This window comes from Australozyma saopauloensis, chromosome 2 (assembly GCF_035610405.1).
Source record: "Australozyma saopauloensis chromosome 2, complete sequence".
Lineage (NCBI taxonomy): Eukaryota > Fungi > Ascomycota > Pichiomycetes > Serinales > Metschnikowiaceae > Australozyma > Australozyma saopauloensis.
In genome coordinates, this window is record NC_086132.1 from 1,769,859 (window position 1) to 1,789,128 (window position 19,270).

The following is a 19,270-nucleotide window of genomic DNA, read 5'->3' on the forward strand; positions in this document are numbered from 1 at the left end:
ATTTTGAGCCGGGATATCAACGCCCAATCCAAAGCTACTACACATTTAGGAGATCCCACGTAACTTTAGAGCAAGAGGTACAACGCCCAATCCATAGTCATAATTTATACCCTGTATTGGCTAAACTTAAAAGAGCAAAACAAACCCGAATCCGAAAACGGTTCAGTCAGTATCCTCGGTACTTAAAGACCAAGGTAGTAAGCCTTCTGTTGGTACATCCAGATCAAACTGGAAGAAGCGACCACCAAAGGACCAGCCAAACCGGAGTCGAGCTTACAGTTTCTGAATACTAACCACTCACTTACAAAGTGAAACCCGGCAATTGCAAAAGTCCACATGCTAAGGTTGTACCACTGTTCGTTGCCAACCAAGTTATAAGCACCGTAAAATCTGACAATTGCAGTCAAAAATGTCCAGGTTCCAAAAGTACGAGCACTCAAACGGGTCACCTCCATCTCGGGTGCAGCGGAATAGACTTTTCTGGTGAGGCTGACATCTTTGATCAAGTAATTCTGTAAGGAATTGAACACAGACACAACAGAAATAAAGAGGATCCAATGGGGCAAGTATCCACCATTGGGAGCGGTGGGTGGCAAAAGCAGAACAAAAGGCAACATATTTGATTGTTTTCTCGGAGAATTCACGGAACTTGTGAGTATTGGAGTAGATTGGATGTCGTCCCAAATACAAATTCTAGTCTAATTTGTGTGATAGAGACAGCTCTATCTCTCGTATGAGGTATGAGCTTATGGGGACATGAAATACATAGTGCAACATGGATTCTAGATGAATTTATAAAAAAATTGTTCAGTTATCCACTTGCGAATTATTGATTTTGGTTTTTTCTTTTTCGACTGTTTGCTTGATTGATATAATCCTGACTTGTCTGGTAGGGCAACTGAAAACAACTGAAACTATTTTCAATATGTCTTGCATTCAATTATAAAAGCTTCAAATTTGTATGACATGGAATTGTACAGGCAACATATCCATTGATAGGTTCTGACTACTGGTGCGTAGGATCTTGTTTTCTCAACACATCGAGCGCTGGTCCAAGCAATCTGGTGAAGCCAGATTTGCCCAAAGTGGCAACGATAACGGAATCTTTGGCAGTCACTGTGGCTTGTCTAGGCAAGTCGTTCAACAATGCAACCTCACCAAAGTATTTGCCCTTGCTAATTGTTCCAATTACACCCTCGGCCTTCTTGGAGATCTCACAAGTACCACTTTCAATGAGGTAGAACTTGTCACCAATCTCGCCCTCGGTCACGATGCGGTCACCGGCGTGGTAAATCTCGGTGCTCAAAGCGTCAGCCAACTTGGATCTCTCCTGTGGAGTCAAACCAGCGAGTACGCTAACATCCTTCAAGAAGTCCTCGTACATGATTCTGCGGTTAAAGGTACCCTCCAACAAGATACGACGGAAGGTGGCTCTGTCGAGCGCCCAGCAGGTGACATCTCCAGAAGCAACCGCGGTGGCAGCTCTTGGGGCGTTGTACATCAATGCCAATTCACCGAATGATGAGCCATCACTAGATGTGTTGACCTTGGTTCCGTTGACGTAGAAATCAACGGTACCAGACTCGATAATGTAGAAGTAGTCACCCTCGTCACCCTGAGTAATGATCTCGGTGTTGCTTTCGAACAGCTTCTTCATCAATGCAGACAAAACAGTGGACTTGGAGTTAGCATCCAACTGCTGGAACAAGAAGTTGGAAGACAATGTCTTAGCCAACTCTGCTCTTTGTTCATCGGATAAGTTGTTCTTAGGAGGTTTCCATGAGTCTGTCTTGAACTTGTCTGGATTCAATGCCTCGGCAGAAACAGACACTCTTCTGTTTGCATTGAATGAAACAGGAAGTTTGGCAACAGGCTTGAATTCTGGAGCTGGAGCCGATCTGGCCGCTGGGTCGTTGGGATCGGTGTCCTGAACGGATTGCGAGGTGGCATTTGAACCCACGTTGAAGCCACCTTTGAACAAGCTACCGCTACCGCTATCTTTGAAGGCTGAGGGCTCCGATCTGTGCGAATCCTTCGAGTGGTCAGAGTGAGGATCGTTGTCGCCAAATGGTGACTTGAACGAAGGCTGTCTAGCAGGAGGGATAACACCCAAACCTTGACTGTCTACAGCAACAGACTTCACTCGAGAAAACAACTCGATGCCAGCAGCCTTGGCTTGAGCCTGTGTCTGCCACAAGTGGGCACGTTGGAGAGCCAATTTTGTGTTGAAGTAGTTGGCGCAAAACTGTAACACATCAGGTGGGTTCTTTGCAGAAATCTCTTTCTGCAATTGGTTCAACTCCTCAGAAGCGTAGGACATTCTCGGCGTTCGTATCGGCGACTAAGGTGTGGTGGGGTACCTTCGAGATACCACAGACGGTTCAGGCTAAGAGATGGGATGAAAATGCGATTCAATTGACGGAAAAACAACAGCGGGTATGTTTGTCGATCTATAGAATCCGTTCACGTGGGGTTGGGGGTCTTGATGTTACAAAGTAGGCCTGGTTGTGGTCAGTGATTATCAGCAACAAAGGGCTTGGGTAGTGAGGATGGAGAAAGGCGAGGAATGTTCGGGTGTACCGACTGGGGGTCCTAATCTAATCAGTGCGCAGAAAGTTGTTGGGGATTTCGCGGGAAAATATGAGTGATTTAATTGGAGGTGCGATAGAGATTTTTGGATTTTTGGAATTGTTCAATAAATTGTATTATATGGTTTTTTGGGGTTGTCCTTGATCATTCTTTGACTTCGAAATGGACCTGCACCGCTTTTATCAGTAAATACCTTATTTGAGATAACAGGCAGTACTGGGCTGAATGAGGTGCAACAAAATTTGAACATTTAGTGTTCATTGTTTTATTTCACGTTTGATGGATTTGTTGTTAGGTTAAGAGGTGTCAAAATTTTTGCAGCTCTAAACTCCTAGGTTAAGTTTTGTCAGATTTTTTGTTTGCAAGCGCATGGAGTGGGTGATATGGGAACTCATTTCATGTGACAAACATGCTCCTGATTTTGGAAATGGCTGCATTCATTAGATTTTGTTATTTGGAGAGAAGGCCTTGATCCCTTTCTGGCGCATACATTGTAGGTCGACTTGCCTGATGTATATTAAAAGCTAGGATCTACTTTTAGATGGGAGAGCGTTTGGCTAACTGAAATATTCCGATCCGAGAGTATTTGTATTGGTTAGTGAATGTTCTAATTAAAATGAAGGGAATCTATAAGTAAGACCATGAAGTCTCTAAACCAGTACTCAGTTGACACAGAGATTTCAGCAACGAAAGCAACAGCGGAATTTTTCCCATCCCGGGACATTGTATCAAGAATCAGCTAAGTCTATTCAAATTCATTTGTTGCTGACGATTTTATGGCTGCTGTCATAATCAATTCGTATTTCGAGGTCTAAGCAAGACATTTCTTCAACGGAGTGCCACTCCCAATTGCTTCGAACCAGACCAAATCCATCCACATATTTCCTTCACATTTTCTCTGTGTACAAAAAATGGACCAATCTATTCGAAAAAAACAGATACAACTTTTTCCCTGCTGTAGCTCCGTGCTCCAGCAACTACTCACTAGCCATACAACCTCACACATGTGCAATTGTCAGTTAATAAGTATTACCTCACATCTTCAAAGCACATAAGCAATTTTAGAAGGCATCATCACAAAATACGCAAGTGAACTTACAGCAAAGTCCAAACACCTTGAATGAATACTACACTGGACCTCGTGATGGGTCCATCAAAGCCAACGTTGATCAGAAAAGATCCCATCCCACAAATTTACAGAACTGAAAACACACAAACAAACAACCTCCCAAGCCAGTTTCCGCAACTTGTTTGGCCCTGGTTAGTCCCACATTCCATTCCCCGAATACCATCCTGTGCAGATCTTGTCCCTGGCCGATTTGCAGCCAATTTACACACGTACCTCTCCACCGCAGGACATGCCGTACTTCCAGGAAACATATTCTCCAAACACCCCAAAACTTAATTCTTCATTTCCTTCGCCAAGAATTACGTTGCTACGTTTCCCATCACGTGGCCCCCTCCAAAATTGCCACCACCCACACCATTCTATTGCACCCACCATTCTCGACACGTCTACAAGGTAGTAGCCACGTCACCATAGGACGTGTGTCCTGCAGCCAGCACCCGCCTCCAGAAGTTCTGCGCTGTTCCTCACTCTCACATAAATAGTGCGTGTGTCCTGAAAAATTACCTCGCCCTACCGAACTCTTCCTACAGAGGTTTATCTACCATTGGCACCCCCCATTGCTTTTGTTAGTCGACTGCAGTAAAGTATTCGCGTATTGTACATATAAAAGAAGATGACTCGTCTTCATAACAACAAACTGTGGGCTTCTGGCCTCTCGGTTCTTTTCATCTTGTTGTCGGTGGTTTTGCCATTCTTCACCGCTAACCCCGCCACTGCCTTGGCTGCCAGCGCCGACGAGGATGCTGAGGACTACGGCACCGTCATTGGTATCGACTTGGGTACCACCTACTCGTGTGTGGGTGTGATGAAGAACGGTAAGGTTGAGATCTTGGCCAACGACCAAGGTAACAGAATCACCCCATCCTACGTGGCTTTCACTGACGAGGAGAGATTGATTGGAGATGCCGCCAAGAACCAGGCCCCATCCAACGTCAACAACACCATTTTCGACATCAAGAGATTGATTGGTTTGGAGTACAGCGACAAGGTTGTCAAGAAGGAGATCAAGCACATGCCTTACAAGATCACCAAGAAGGGCAACATGCCTGTTGTTTCTGTCCAGGTCAACGGTGAGGACAAGACCTTCACCCCTGAGGAGATCTCCGGTATGATTTTGGGTAAGATGAAGTCCATTGCTGAGGAGTACTTGGGCAAGAAGGTTACCCACGCTGTTGTCACTGTTCCAGCCTACTTCAACGACGCTCAACGTCAAGCCACCAAGAACGCCGGTATCATTGCCGGTTTGAACATCTTGAGAATTGTCAACGAGCCAACCGCTGCTGCCATTGCTTACGGTTTGGACAAGACCGAGGGTGAGCATCAGATCATTGTCTACGACTTGGGTGGAGGTACTTTCGATGTCTCTTTGTTGTCTATTGAGGGTGGTGTTTTTGAGGTCTTGGCTACCGCTGGTGACACCCACTTGGGTGGTGAAGATTTCGACTACCAACTCGTCAGACACTTTGCCAAGGTTTTCAAGAAGAAGCATGGTATTGATGTTGCATCCAACCCTAAGGCCATCGCTAAGTTGAAGAGAGAGGCTGAGAAGGCCAAGAGAACTTTGTCTTCCCAAATCTCCACCAGAGTTGAGATTGACTCCTTCGTTGACGGCATTGACTTCTCTGAGCCAATTTCTAGAGCCAAGTTCGAGGAATTGAACATCGAGGCCTTCAAGAAGACCTTGAAGCCTGTCCAAAGAGTTTTGCAAGATTCTGGTCTCAAGAAGACTGATGTCGATGACATTGTCTTGGTTGGTGGTTCTACTAGAATCCCTAAGATTCAAGAATTGATCGAGGAGTTCTTCGACGGTAAGAAGGTTTCTAAGGGTATCCACCCTGATGAGGCTGTTGCTTACGGTGCTGCTGTCCAAGCTGGTGTTCTTTCCGGTGAGGAGGGTGTTGATGACATTGTCTTGTTGGATGTTAACCCATTGACCCTTGGTATCGAGACCGCTGGTGGTGTCATGACCAACTTGATTAACAGAAACACTGCCATTCCAACCAAGAAGTCTCAGATTTTCTCCACTGCTGCTGACAACCAGCCAACTGTGTTGATTCAAGTCTACGAGGGTGAGAGAGCTATGGTCAAGGACAACAACTTGTTGGGTAAGTTCGAGTTGACTGGTATTCCACCAGCCCCAAGAGGTGTTCCTCAAATTGAGGTCACCTTTGCCTTGGACGCTAACGGAATTTTGAAGGTCGATGCCGTCGACAAGGGTACCGGTAAGTCCAAGTCTATTACCATCACCAACGACAAATCTAGATTGTCCAAGGAGGAAATTGAGAGAATGGTTGAGGAGGCTGAGAAGTTTGCTGAGCAAGATGCCGAGGTCAAGGCCAAGATCGAGTCCAGAAATACCTTGGAGAACCTTGTTCACTCTACCAAGAAGAGTCTTGGTGAGGACGAGTTCGCTAGCAAGTTGGACGAGGACACCAAGGAGCAATTGAACGACCTGGTCTCTGAGGCCGCTGAGTTCTTGGAGGACAACTACGACACCGCCACTTCCGAGGAGTTCATCGAGCAAAAGGAGAAGTTGATGAAGGTTGTGCAGAAGGCTTCCGAGAAGCTTTACTCTACCACCGGTGATGTCAACGATGACGACGAGGATGTTGAGTTTGGACTTGACTCCGATGATGAGCTTGACCACGATGAGTTGTAAGCTAATCGCATGTAAAATTAATAAATTCGTGATAAAGTACGAAGTAGAGCGAGCTTTGAATGATTTTGAGAGTAGGATTTATGAATTCTTGTTAATCGGCTATGATTGCAATATGTTCCATAAGGGCCAGCATACACAATAGACGTCCTCCCATGTTTTTGGTGTCAGGTAATTTTTACTGGATTCAGTATCTTTTCGCTGGCAAAGGCATTTGCAATCTAGAATTTAACATACTCCACGAGACCAAACCTTCTAAAGGCATTTATCAAATTTTGTATCAATTGTATTTACAAGGCTCTTGTTTAACTTATTATAATGTCGATTTTGACTTTTGCCTATCTCAACTACGGAAACCTCCAATACATTTTTTTGTTCACAAGTGGCATTGCCTGCAGGACTAATCCCAGATCTAATACCGGAAAGATCCAAAGAAACAGCCTAAAAACATACTTGCACTGAACTTTCGACTGTTTAATAAAGTTTCGACTTAATCGCTTGCCTCCAATAATTCATTCTTCATCTGCAATTACATCACATTATACCCTGACATGGAAAGAACCTGGGGTCTGCGGAGAGCCGTCACGTGAACGTATTCCTTTGTACATCCTTCTCACCTTTTCAGATTGGAAAGTAGTACTTAAAATACAGATTGTCTCACTACAAACTAATGGTACTTCTATCGTAGCAATCCCAGACCTAACCATCAAACATGAGTAACCGAAAACTACAAAAGTACGTCTTCTTCTGAATTCGCTGCCGGACCTGCTTGCCGAGGCACAGAAATTCACAAAAAAAAGTACATTTGACTAACATCCCAGGGAGGTAGAAACTATCTTCAAAAAAATCCACGAGGGCCTAGATCTCTTCAACTACTACTTCTCGCGACATGAAGCATCCAACAACGACTCGCAGAGAGAAAAGCTAGAAAGTGACTTGAAGAAGGAAATCAAGAAACTCCAGAAGTTCCGAGATCAAATCAAGAATTGGCAGGGCAACGACTCGCTAGAAGCAACAATTGCTCCTCAGAAACTACAAGAGCACCGAAGGCTAGTGGAGGAGGCCATGGAGTGTTACAAGGAAGTGGAGAAAAACTCCAAGATGAAATCTTTTTCGAACCAATCCATTATGTTGGCCGCGCTAGACCAAGGCGGCCGCGAGCTTTCTCAAGAGGCTCTAGAGGCTTACGAATTCCTTTCCAGTGTTGTAGATGACTTGAACGAGCAGAACGAGGAGTTGGAGGAGGAGTACGAGAAATTGTCGCAAAAGAAGTCCCGGAAGGGTACTCTGAATGCCGTTGAGGAGAGAAAGCAAGAGGTGGAGAATTTCAAACTACGCAATGAGCAACACGTTGAAGAAATCGAGACGATCATGAGCTACTTGAAAACCAGAAAAGTCTCTGTTGATCTGGTGCTAGCCATCCAGGAAGACTTGAGGTTCTATGTGGAGTCAAATCAAGACCCAGACTTTGTAGATGATGACACCTTGTACGATGATCTCAAGCGAGAAGCAAGGGAGAACCACGAAAAAAATGCATTGGTTGCTGTTGCCGAAGACTCCGACATGACGGGCCATGAAAGTGGCTCGACTACTCTCGTCAACGGCGATGCCTCTGCTTCTCCAGATCCTTTGCAAAATGACTCGGCGTCGCATATTCACGAGAAAAGTCATTCTAAATTCAATTCTCCCAGCCCATCCGCTGCTGTGTCTGATGCATCTTCGAAGAATACATCAGGTGGTGCTTTCTCTCTATCACAGGCGCATTTGCACCTGTCACCCAAGGACAAATTTCCAGGTAGAATCGATACTAGCGACATCTCAAGTCCAGGTTTTATCACGAACTTGAAACCCGCAGCAACTCCCACAAAGCCTGTGGGTGCCCTCAAATGGTCTCTTGCAGCTGCAGGCGCCTCTCAAAGCCAGGATGGTACCAATGGGTCTAGTCACGAAACTTTTGGTAAGGCTGCGGATGCGGTTCCAAGCAACGTTCAACTGTTGTCAACTCCTGTCATTCACTCTGAATCTAATGGATCTGCCCCAGTGCCCGAGCATCTCAATAACAGTGAAAATGTTGCTTCGCTGGAATTGCTTTCACTTCTCACCAAGAACGACAAGTACTCTGCTCATTTGGAAGTGTTGAAGAACTCGAATTTACTGCCAGTTGAAAATGAGTTGTTCAGCGATGTTGAGCTTCTCGAGGTCCCAGCAGGTATTCAAGAGTTCACCTTGGCTTACACTTCAACTAACAAAGCAACCGAGAACTCAAAGCTTCTTCGATGTCCCTCAGTCTACACTCCCTATGCCACTTTCATTGACAGACCGGACTATTCAGTTTCCAAGCAATCATTATGGAAGCCCGTGGCTTTGTTAAGTAAGCTTAGCAACTATTGGCAAATCATCCGCACAAACAATAAATTCGAACAGTATGTCAATGATCTCGAGATTTATAGCGAGAAAGCACCTGTTGAGGCTATGAACGCTCTTAATGAGCTGACGATGGTTTTGTTCTATGGTCTTTATTATGGTCTACTTCCTTTGGAAAATATTATCGCTGAATCCTATCTCTTCAAACTAGGATGGAAGCCTTATTTTATGGAACTAGAATCTCCGAAAGTTTCTCAAGGCGGTAGAAAACAGCCGAGAACCCAATGTTGGCTCAAAAAACTCGGACCAACCACTACCACCATAGAAGGCGGAGTTCAATGCGAAGTGGGAGACTTCAGAGCCTTTGATGCCAGAACATGGGAAATCCATGTGAAGACCGCTTTTAGATTTGACCCACGCTTAAGTCAGCCGATGCCTAGCCGAACCTTACTATGATAGGCGTCACTTCTTGTCGTATGTAAAAGACAATTTCGAACCCTTTTAAACTTTAATTCGATGCTTACAATATTAGACTCCAATGCGTATCTTCACTCGAACTCTTCTATCGTATTGACGCCCATCAAAAATTCAAAAGTCTGTGGTTCTTATCACTAATTAATTTACTTCTGCGTCTCAATTGATGTTTCAAATAACTCTGTGTTAGGTAGACGTTAGAATGCTTACGTCAGCTGACCAAATTAGGAAGTCTCGATCTGGAGCACGGTTGTTAGGTGTACCAGGTAGGTGTAAACCGACCTGCGACGCCTAGCTGAAGGGTCACAGATTGGGATGCTAGTAATTCTCGTATATAAAAGGGAGGCTTCGCCCGCCGTTTGTGTTAGAGGTCAATCACTATCTACTCTTTTCTAAGTAATAAATCAGTTAAACTATCAGTAACCTAACACTCTGGGCGTAGAAATATAGCCCTTCCGTTGTTTCGCTTGTTTAATAAACTCTTATATATAATACTTCACATTCTTTAGTCAAGCTCACTCAATAGAAAAGGCTCGCTTTTATCAAGCTCGAACTCACTACTGAGAATGTCTCCATCTGAGACAAGTTTCATCGGGGCAGAAGTGCCAGCCATTGCAACCTGCAACACCTGAGTATTTTGAGTCGGAAGCGTGCTTTGGGTATCCATTGTAGAATCATCAGCAAATATGGAACAGAAGCTCGGATCTTCCTCCTCAAACACTATTTCGATGGCATTGTCTGTGTGAACAGGCTCGAAATCCCCAAACTGTATTTTCGTTCCTTGCTGGTATAATTCGTCTAAACCAAAAATAGCTAAAGTTGTTCTTTTCAATTGAAACTCGTCTGCTATAGCGTTGATAGATTCGAAATTTTGCATAGTTTGTCTCCAGTGTATCCCATCCTCGGTATGTGAAACAAACCATATAACAACTCTGACCTCAGAATAGAATAACGAGAAAAAAAATCCAATCAAAATTAAAAAATTGACTCAGAATTATTTTCTTCAAATAAAATCCGCTTTGCAGAATCAATTTTCAATATTGTTGCACTATCGATTACATATGCACCGTCTTTGTGGGGTACACTGTTATCTTCACACTGACTACTCTTGATAAGGAACCACGGCTCTGTACATTCGAAAAGTATCTTTTTAATCGAAATGGAATACTACTCTTCTCTAGATGCATCCCAATTGGACTCTGAAACCCCAACCCTCTTTGAGATCATCTCCGCTAATCAATTAGAAACACTTCTATCTCCCTCTCTCCGCTATGTCCTTGTGCATTATGCTCAGAAATACCCAGGAAGGCTACTCAAGCTAGCAAATAACTTTGATGAGCTCAATCTCGTGCTAAGGTCGATTGTAGAGTGGTACTTTTTGAAGCATTGGCAAGGCTCTTTCACTGAGAACTTCTACGGTCTAAAACGTGTCAGTCAGATCCCATTGTCTTTGCCTAAATATGCCGGGAGCAAAGTTGCACAATTGGTTCCTTCGATGATAGAAGAACGCAGAAGACTCTCGCTTTTACAGAAGATCGTGTCCATTTTTGAGATCACTGGGACCGCATATCTTCTGGAGAAACTAGGCTATAAATACGAACTTTTGTACTCGAAATTCATCACAAACCAACTCCAAGAGAGTGACAATTTCACACCGCTGCAAAATAGAACCATTCGGTTCCAAAGATTATTCGTGAAGTTGTATCCATACTTGCAAACGATATGGCGCTTATCCAACCTCGCCGCCACAATCATGTACTTGAGTGGCAAAACAAAAGCTCCTTCGTTCCTCTCAATATTATTCAGGATCAATTACTCGCGCCTCAACTCTTACGACTACAGCCGTAACGAGCCATCAGTCCCATCCTCAAAGTCTCTGGTAAACAGAAATAGGCCACTCAGCAATACTGAACAATTACTCTCGGTTTTGTCTAGGTATTTGATTAAGCCTACTGGGCTGACAATTAAATATGGACTTGGAACATTCTTCCCGTTGGCCATTTTCACTTTGAAGTTCCTTGAATGGTGGAACAATTCTGAATTTGCTCAGACCCTCGCAAAACTGCAGTCTCACTCATTGGAAACTATTGTTCCTCCACCATCTGTTTTATCTATGCTTCGAACATATCATGAGAAACCTAGCAAGATATACAAGAGTGGGAATACATGCCCTCTTTGTAAGGTGGAAATTTCAAATCCTGCGATAATCGAAACCGGCTACGTCTTTTGCTATACTTGCATACACAATTATTTGAGAGACTCGCATAAATTGGTAAAGGATCTAGTCAAAATGGAGAAAAACACTGAGTCCGATGATGAAGATGATGAGACAGATCAATCCGAATCAGAGAATGATGAGTCTGCTTTCAACAACGAAAAAGCAGACACTACAGCGCTTAACGAGAAAAAAGAGATTGAAGAGAGTGTTTCACCCGACCGTGATTCCCCAAGCAACACTACGCCAAAAGTTTACACCTCTCCAGAAATTTCCCGAGGCGGAAGATGTCCTATTACGGGTAAAAAACTTCTTGGATGTAAGTGGAATGAACTCAAGGGTGAATTCGATGTTGATGGTGTTCGGCGGTTGATCTTCTAATTAGGGTGGTCCTGCAGGTTGAGTAACGTGCGTCTAATTTGCGATCAATTGATTTGGAATCAACATCCTTGATCTTCTTTTCTCTTAATGTCGGACAGAACTTTGCAGGCAATTAAGTTTTCGAAAGAAAACGTCACTCTCGACATCTTGGACCAATTGCAGCTACCCTATTCCACAGTTTTTATTCCTATCAAGAGTATTCAAGATGCATTTGATGCTATCAAGTCCATGCAAGTAAGAGGCGCTCCTGCTATCGCCATTGTGGGCGCATTTGCAATCACTGTTGATACATTTAACAATTTGAAAGCTGGCATCTCCAAGTCCGTTAGTGAATTGCTTCAATCGATTGATTATTTGGTAACATCTAGGCCTACTGCAGTTAACCTTTCCAATGCATGCGAGGAGATTAAATCTTTAATCAATGAAAAATTCGAGTTGCAGCTGATTGTTGATCAGGAAGTTTATGAGGTTTTGTTCGAGTACTCTGTTGCTTTACACGAAGATGATTTAGCAAACAACTACAAAATCGGTTCAAACGGCTTGAACTACATAATTGAAACATTGAGAGCACAACAATTTACTGGTCCTTTCTCTATCATGACAGTCTGTAACACGGGTTCTTTGGCCACTTCGGGACATGGAACAGCCCTTGGAATTATCAGGACAGTTCATGAACAATTGTCAAAGCTGAAAACCAAGGAGAGCTTTTGGTTTGAAACTGCTTATCCACTTGAAACGAGACCATACAATCAGGGCGCAAAACTCACCACATATGAGTTGCAGTACGAGAATATCCCATTTACTATGATTTGCGATAATATGGTCACTTCTCTTATCTCAACACTTCGTAAAGGTGAAAAGGTGAAAGACGTTTGTGCCCCTGTCAAATTCATCATTGCTGGCGCAGATCGTGTTGTCAAGAATGGTGACTCTGCAAACAAGATTGGTACTTTCCAATTAGCAGCAATTGCCAATTACTTTAACACCACTTCTGCGTCAGAGAAAGAGCATATTAAATTTATTATTGCAGCTCCCAATACAACCATTGATCGTCAAACACCTTGTGGAGATCAAATTGTGATTGAAGAAAGACCCTCAAATGAACTCACTACCTTAAAGGGCCCTGTTTTGACTTCCGACGGAAGTGTGGGCGAAAAGATGACCGTTGGAGTCGCAACTCCGGGTATTCAGGTCTGGAATCCGGCATTTGATGTTGCCCCACACCAATTGATTGACTGTATTGTGACAGAGGAGCGTGCTATTGAAAAGATTAATAATGAATTTACTCTCTAGCGCAGTATGTATTTATTGTTTGTACCAATGCAAAGATCTATTCAAGTCCCTATATAATTATCGCATTGGTACAGATTTCAAAGTATGCGTCAAATTCTAATTAGTCATGAGAGGCCCAGGTGTTCGAGTTCGGCTTGTGAGCTTTCAAAATGCGCAGTGTCATCCATCTTATCTAAATATGTGGAAATATTTTCATTCTAACTCTTGTGTCTGTATTTATACTTTGGGAACCAGTGTAGAGTCATCGCCAGCTTTTACTTCCGAATCTTCACGTTCTGGCCCTTTTACACCTTCTTCTTCTTCCCCACCTGTTTCTCTTACCTCTTCTTCCGTGAGCTTTTCTTCGGGTTCTGCCTTTTTGTTCATGTCAATCACTTTCGAATTTGCTTCTTCTTTGTCTTCTTCTTCTTGCTTCAGATCCAGTTCCGCGTCAATAGCCGTTTGAGCCTCGGTATTTGCAGACAAACTCTTTTGTGAATTCTCTTCGACAATAATCTCCTTAGCAACATTCTCTTCAGCAATATTCTCTTCAATAGCATTCTCTCCAGTGACATTCTCTTCAACAGCATTTTCTTCACCCGGTGATATCTTGCAGTCCTTCAACGAATTTGTTGAGCCATTATTTGCATTGACTTTCGTCGATTCGTTTGGGGTAGAGTCTTGAGCGGGGTTGCTCGTCTCAGTACCAGCAGCTGTCGGGAGCTCCATGGATTGTCTAGCAGAAGCACGTTCTCCCTCGATATTATGTCTCATCACCTCCTCCATTCTGGAGTCTTCAATGGTCGGTAATGAATTGACATTTTCCCAAATAATTTGTCCAGAATTACCGTATCCAGGGAGATCGCTCAATTTGACTCTAAAATAATCAATATCCTTTAGCAAGGAATGTTTTTGATTGAAATCTGCCATTTGAGGCAAATCACTGCAGAAACACGCTACCAATAGCTTCTTGTAGTTATCGAAGATTTGCAGCATTATCGCAGTTAATTCGTTCTCTCCGATGTATCGACCTAAGACAGTTGAAACTGTCAGGGTTTCCTTCACAAGGATTTCCATATAGTTGTGACATTGCTGAGGATGTGTAATAGGTATCGAAAGGTCAAGTTTGAGAATTGAACTGCAGTGGTTTGCTGTACGATCTTGCATTATTGACACAATCTTGGAGATAAGCGCTTGCTTGTGGTCTTCATATGACTTAATGATTTGGTCGAAAGAAAGATCATCTGCACTAACTTCGTCCTGAAATGCAATATTTGATGGGAATATAGATTTTATCTGCTTCAAAAATTCGCAGAGGAATTCAACCGTTTGAAGACAAAGGGCCAAATGCCTGGTGGTGATATGCCTTAGGCCTGCCGTTTTGGTTGCACCCGCACTGAGGATAGCCAAAGAAATCCTAGAATTCAAAACCTTGAAATATGCAAGAAGGTTTTGAACGACTAATTTTGATCTCGCACCGAAAATACGTGTGAAAATGATGTAGTCCTCGGCGGTCTGAATAGCTGTAGGCATGAATGATGGAACAAAAAAGGATACATCATTTAAAGAGAGTTCTGACTTTGCGTTCTCATCATTCTCTTGAGGTTGAGTTTCTGTCTGTTTCGACTCAAATTCTGGGCTATAATAATCGAGATACCCTTCAACCCATTGACTGCCGTCGAACCCCTCTCCGGATTCGATGAATTTTTTGTAAGCTAAAATCTCATCGACATTTGTTTGAGCTTTCTGGAGTTGATCGCCCGTGTATTCCTTCCAAGTGTCCTTTTCACAAAGTGCTACCATTCTCTTCAATGCAGACGAATGCGTTCTATGACAGAAGTAGTTGAGATGATTTTTGATCCATTCATTAAGAGTGTTTCCTTGTTCCGTCGCATTGTATCCTGGATTTATAGACTCGCAGTCTTGGAGGTAGGCAGAAGTAAGCAGAAAGAACTGCAAATACTTTTTTAGAGGAAGATCTCCTAAAAATTCCAGTCTAACATTGAGCACTTTCGTTAAGCGAACTTGAGTTATTTCAATAGACTTATTGATCGAATTTGAGATGTCGAGTGACATAACATTGATGGACATCGCAATCTCTTCGGGTAAAGATGACAAAGAAATATCCAACAAGAATTTCTGGTGAGTAGTCAATCTTCTCAAGCATTCTGAAAGGCTTGAATAGATATCCCTCATCATGTTGTAAAATTCTGTATCAGACATTGCTTTAATGCTGTTTGTAAGGGTACCATTCGTTGATCCAGCAACGAAGTTTGTTTCATTCAGCTTTCCAGTATCGGAAGGGGTTTGTTCGCGATAGCTTGCATCAGATCTCAGGAGTTCCAATTGACTAGCATCCGAGTTTTGGCTCGGGAATCGAGTACGGATAATGGCCTTGACCTCTCTTATAATTTTGTCCTGATATTGGGCAAAGGCCAGAACGAGATATCCAGATTTGGCCAAATTTTTAATGAACTCAGATACCGTTGCTCTAAAACTTGGGTCTATTATCTGGTAAGATGGAGTAAGTGGTGAAGCTTTCCTGTGAGACCGATTGGATGTTATTGACATGCGATTTATTGTATCCACAGTTGGGACCGATGAGATATGCGATTTGAGGTCACCAAGGAGAAGATTGATAAATTCGTCAATATAACCACGACAGCATGTGCTCTTGAGCGCTTCAATACTCTTTTGTTTGTTTTTTAGAGCGCCTAACCCGGAGAGATCAACCAAGGGATACTCGAAGACTGGATATAATGATAATGACTCAGTATCCAGGTATTCATTGTGATTGACGCCTTTGATGAGGCTCTCCAAGACGAGAATATGGTTCAAGCATTCAATGTTTTTTCCTTCATTAGCAAGCTTCAAAGCATTCTCTAATCCCTTGAGCACCGCATCTAGTTGGAGTACAGAACTCTCCAAGTGGTTGATGTTTCTATGCTGATCTATGAGGTTTAGGAGCTCCATGCCAATATCTGCTTGCTTCTGACCCATTGTGTCAAGACTGTTCATGAGATCGTCGTAGGTTTCAATGCATCGCTGTGAATCAATTTTAATTTCTTCAATATCGTCTAGAGTTGCGAAAAAAGAGTCTGCTGTCTGCGAGATCTCTTCCACTATTAGGACTTCGACTGTGTCGAGGTAATGCGAAAGGCCCTCCTGAACCTTGGTGTTATGTACAAGTTGGAGTTCCTGAGAAGACTCATTATCCGGAAAAATGGATGAGCCTTCCATGACTTGGCGGAACACTCTCTGATCTTCCAAATGAAATTCCTCGGTTTCGAACACTTCGGGGAATGGGTGTTGCTCTATGCCTTCACCTTCATCATCACTCAAATTTAGCTTTGCTTTCTCTGCCTGTTCCTCATATTGCTGAGATAATTGTGAAAGTGTGTCTATGGTCAAACTTCTGTAACTCAGCTCAAACGCCTTATACTCGTCGGAGATCTTATCTACTAACTCTGAATACACTGTAGCATTAGAGATTTTGTTTTGAAGGGGCTGGAGCTGGATGGGAGGAATCTCGCGTGTTGACGGCTTCGCCAAGTTGTATATGCGGTTGGCGCCTCCATTTACCAGTACCATGGACTTGAGCCCTTTGTTCAGTCTCATACGGGCATAATCGAGAGCAGCAGTAAGGTCAAAGATAGAATTGGGGCCCAACGGTGAGCCCTCCGCTAACAATTTGTCATCGTCCAACCCGTTGAGTTGTTTTAAAATGTTGAAACCTCCAGCATGTGTTGAGCTTCCGTCAATGCTTTGTCGAAGACTGGAGAAGACAGATTCAGACACCGGCGGGCGTGAGTGGTCCGATTGTTCTGAAGCCCATGTGACGTCCTCGTTGATATTGGCCAGAGTATCTATCGAGAGCCGATCTGGCGCAATGGCGGTTTTGTCCTCTTCCATATGGGTCTGTTGGCTGCAACTGCTGTGGGGTGCAGGTGATCTACTATTTGGGGGAATCGATCTGGTGGGAGAAGAATGAATTTTGGGGTAGAGCAAGATGATTAGAGATTTTCCGAAATTTAGAAAGGATTGGAAATGATTAAGTGGTACTTATTTGCTGTTAATATTGAGACGACATTATCTAGTAGTTGTAGTCTTCCAAGCTGCATTTGTCTCTGCCCGTTCGTTCTAACACCCGTGTATATATAAGCGAAGGAGGTTTAGAACGAAACTGTGAAATATTCTCAAGAAGTTTGTTTTTGTTGAGCCCTTCGAGGCGTAGTCGTGTTGAGGATAGCGGCACTTGAGCACTTTCAGAATAGTGTTAACCGCAAAAGAGATGGAGATGGAGATTCCACAAATACTCGGTCTGCCTACTTTTTCTAAAAGATTTAATTATATGCGGTTCTCAAACACAAAAATTTAAACCCTCGACCAATTCCAAAGATACATTGTTGGATCTACCGTATCCTCTCTGATGATCAATCCCCCAAAAACTGTTGAAAATTTAATCTTACAATTAAGTATTTGCTAATAAGAGTCTCTATATCATTTCCAAAAATTTCTAAGCTTCCAATTCGAGAAGCTGGACCTGACACTATATTGTGGCTTCAGTCCTGCATCACCTGAGATAAAATTACAATTAGTAACACTACTTCTTCCCAAGCCATGTCTGAACCAACCAAAGAATCCAAGCCAAAGCCTTGTTGCGTCTGTCTCGATGAGAAGAAGGTCCGTGATGAGTGTCTTTTGTTCAACGGACAAGAGGGTGGCAAGTGTCAGGACTTGATTGAGAAGTACAAAGTTTGCATGAAGGGCTACGGTTTTGAGACCAGATAAATAGGATGACCGGCGAGAATGAAAAACTGGGGCGGGAACTGAATTCGATTTGACCCTAGGTTTGTGGGTTTTGTAAATAGCTGAACATAGTTAGCCCTATCCCAACTGAATGTACGCCCTCACTAGAATGGACATTTTGAGACAAATATGCGTAGAAGATGGGTTTGGGAGAAAAACTCGTTTTAAGTTTATGCTTGCTAGATGTATTAAATATTATTAGAAGACGCAGCTGTCCTTGTAGATTAAGTGGTAGAGCCGTACCCAAGATTTTCCTCATCTTGTCTCGACTTCATATGCATTTTGTGGCCGCGGGAATGGCTATATTGTAGATTTTTCTGGTGCATTTCCTGATTCTGAATGAAGTTGTCCACAAGAACCAACTGGATACAGTTCATCACCACAGGGACCACGAACATGACTATGAAGATTTCGAGTTCGTTTGGATATTCATTGAGCCATGAAAGTAAAATGTTACTTGTGAACCAAAGAAGCTCACTCTCGAAGCACTCGACCAACCCGTATAGGACAAACTTGGTCACCATAAGGGAACCGAAGTACAAACTCAATTGCTTCAAGTAGGCGCGGACAGAAGGGCGATGGGGGTTGGGGCCATACTCTCCACTCTCTATCTGTGTAACGTGAAGATATTTTTTACATACGAAGCTGACAAATCGAAGTACCAAGTAGAGCACATAGACACCGATGGTGCAATCTAACACAATGTTCAAGAAGTACCAGTCGCATGGGCTACCAGTGCAGTCATCGTTTTCGTAGCAGTCATCTGACTTCTTCTTCGCGACATTGATATCGGGCTGTGCCTTAAGGATTGATAAGAGAAGGTTGAACACATGTACACCCATGGCTCCAATGATCTGCTTGGAGACATCAAAGAACCAAACTTGCCATGTTCTTCTCTCCGGATACTCGTAAAAACGCTTGATTATAAGTGACAGGATGCATAGGAGTCCCAAGAACGCTTGGGTGAAGAGCGAAAACGTCCCTACCAATTCACATTTGTGGTCATCGGAAGGTTTCGATGACAGGGTCGTGATACTCGGGAGAGCAAATGCAAAAAGCATTATGAAGAGCTGTGAGAGCGCATTGTAAGCATCCATAGCTTGAATGAGTGTTTGGGGCGGGATTGTTGTGTTGTGTGGTAATTGGGTAGACTAGTAGATGACTTCTGTGGAGTAGATAAGTGTGTGATTTGTGGGGATCGCGATTGCGGAGCGCAAGCAAACGCCACGGAATTTCAAAAGCTGGCGAAAGAAATTTTTTTGGCGATTTTAGATGAAGGAGATTTTAAGTTATTACTTACATTATCTCTTTTGCATGTGTTGGTTGGATTGTGCCAGTTTTTGACTTACTGGTTCTATCGAAGTATTGAGCTCCTGTACTC

The 19,270-nt window shown here is 43.2% G+C and overlaps 9 protein-coding genes across 9 annotated transcripts; 5 read left to right on the plus strand and 4 right to left on the minus strand.

Annotated features, from left to right (window-relative positions):
• Positions 1-182: 182 nt before the first annotated feature.
• Positions 183-617, minus strand: PUMCH_002004 (uncharacterized protein; the record flags this gene model as incomplete). Its single annotated transcript, XM_063021033.1, has 1 exon — positions 183-617. The coding sequence occupies one exon, from the start codon at positions 615-617 to the stop codon at positions 183-185; it is 435 nt and encodes a 144-aa protein (XP_062877103.1).
• A 389-nt stretch (positions 618-1,006) lies between these two features.
• Positions 1,007-2,320, minus strand: PUMCH_002005 (uncharacterized protein; the record flags this gene model as incomplete). The annotated part of the gene is made up of 1 exon (XM_063021034.1): positions 1,007-2,320. One exon carries the CDS (start codon positions 2,318-2,320, stop codon positions 1,007-1,009), a length of 1,314 nt encoding a protein of 437 aa, XP_062877104.1.
• Positions 2,321-4,331: 2,011 nt separating this feature from the next.
• On the plus strand, positions 4,332-6,377 carry PUMCH_002006 (uncharacterized protein; the record flags this gene model as incomplete). The annotated part of the gene is made up of 1 exon (XM_063021035.1): positions 4,332-6,377. One exon carries the CDS (start codon positions 4,332-4,334, stop codon positions 6,375-6,377), a length of 2,046 nt encoding a protein of 681 aa, XP_062877105.1.
• Positions 6,378-7,439: 1,062 nt separating this feature from the next.
• Positions 7,440-9,194, plus strand: PUMCH_002007 (uncharacterized protein; the record flags this gene model as incomplete). The annotated part of the gene is made up of 1 exon (XM_063021036.1): positions 7,440-9,194. One exon carries the CDS (start codon positions 7,440-7,442, stop codon positions 9,192-9,194), a length of 1,755 nt encoding a protein of 584 aa, XP_062877106.1.
• Positions 9,195-10,371: 1,177 nt separating this feature from the next.
• PUMCH_002008 (uncharacterized protein) lies at positions 10,372-11,808 on the plus strand (the record flags this gene model as incomplete). Its single annotated transcript, XM_063021037.1, has 1 exon — positions 10,372-11,808. One exon carries the CDS (start codon positions 10,372-10,374, stop codon positions 11,806-11,808), a length of 1,437 nt encoding a protein of 478 aa, XP_062877107.1.
• An 87-nt stretch (positions 11,809-11,895) lies between these two features.
• PUMCH_002009 (uncharacterized protein) lies at positions 11,896-13,101 on the plus strand (the record flags this gene model as incomplete). The annotated part of the gene is made up of 1 exon (XM_063021038.1): positions 11,896-13,101. One exon carries the CDS (start codon positions 11,896-11,898, stop codon positions 13,099-13,101), a length of 1,206 nt encoding a protein of 401 aa, XP_062877108.1.
• Positions 13,102-13,317: 216 nt separating this feature from the next.
• PUMCH_002010 (uncharacterized protein) lies at positions 13,318-16,992 on the minus strand (the record flags this gene model as incomplete). The annotated part of the gene is made up of 1 exon (XM_063021039.1): positions 13,318-16,992. The coding sequence occupies one exon, from the start codon at positions 16,990-16,992 to the stop codon at positions 13,318-13,320; it is 3,675 nt and encodes a 1,224-aa protein (XP_062877109.1).
• Positions 16,993-17,700: 708 nt separating this feature from the next.
• On the plus strand, positions 17,701-17,871 carry PUMCH_002011 (uncharacterized protein; the record flags this gene model as incomplete). The annotated part of the gene is made up of 1 exon (XM_063021040.1): positions 17,701-17,871. The coding sequence occupies one exon, from the start codon at positions 17,701-17,703 to the stop codon at positions 17,869-17,871; it is 171 nt and encodes a 56-aa protein (XP_062877110.1).
• Positions 17,872-18,113: 242 nt separating this feature from the next.
• PUMCH_002012 (uncharacterized protein) lies at positions 18,114-18,986 on the minus strand (the record flags this gene model as incomplete). The annotated part of the gene is made up of 1 exon (XM_063021041.1): positions 18,114-18,986. One exon carries the CDS (start codon positions 18,984-18,986, stop codon positions 18,114-18,116), a length of 873 nt encoding a protein of 290 aa, XP_062877111.1.
• Positions 18,987-19,270: the final 284 nt, after the last annotated feature.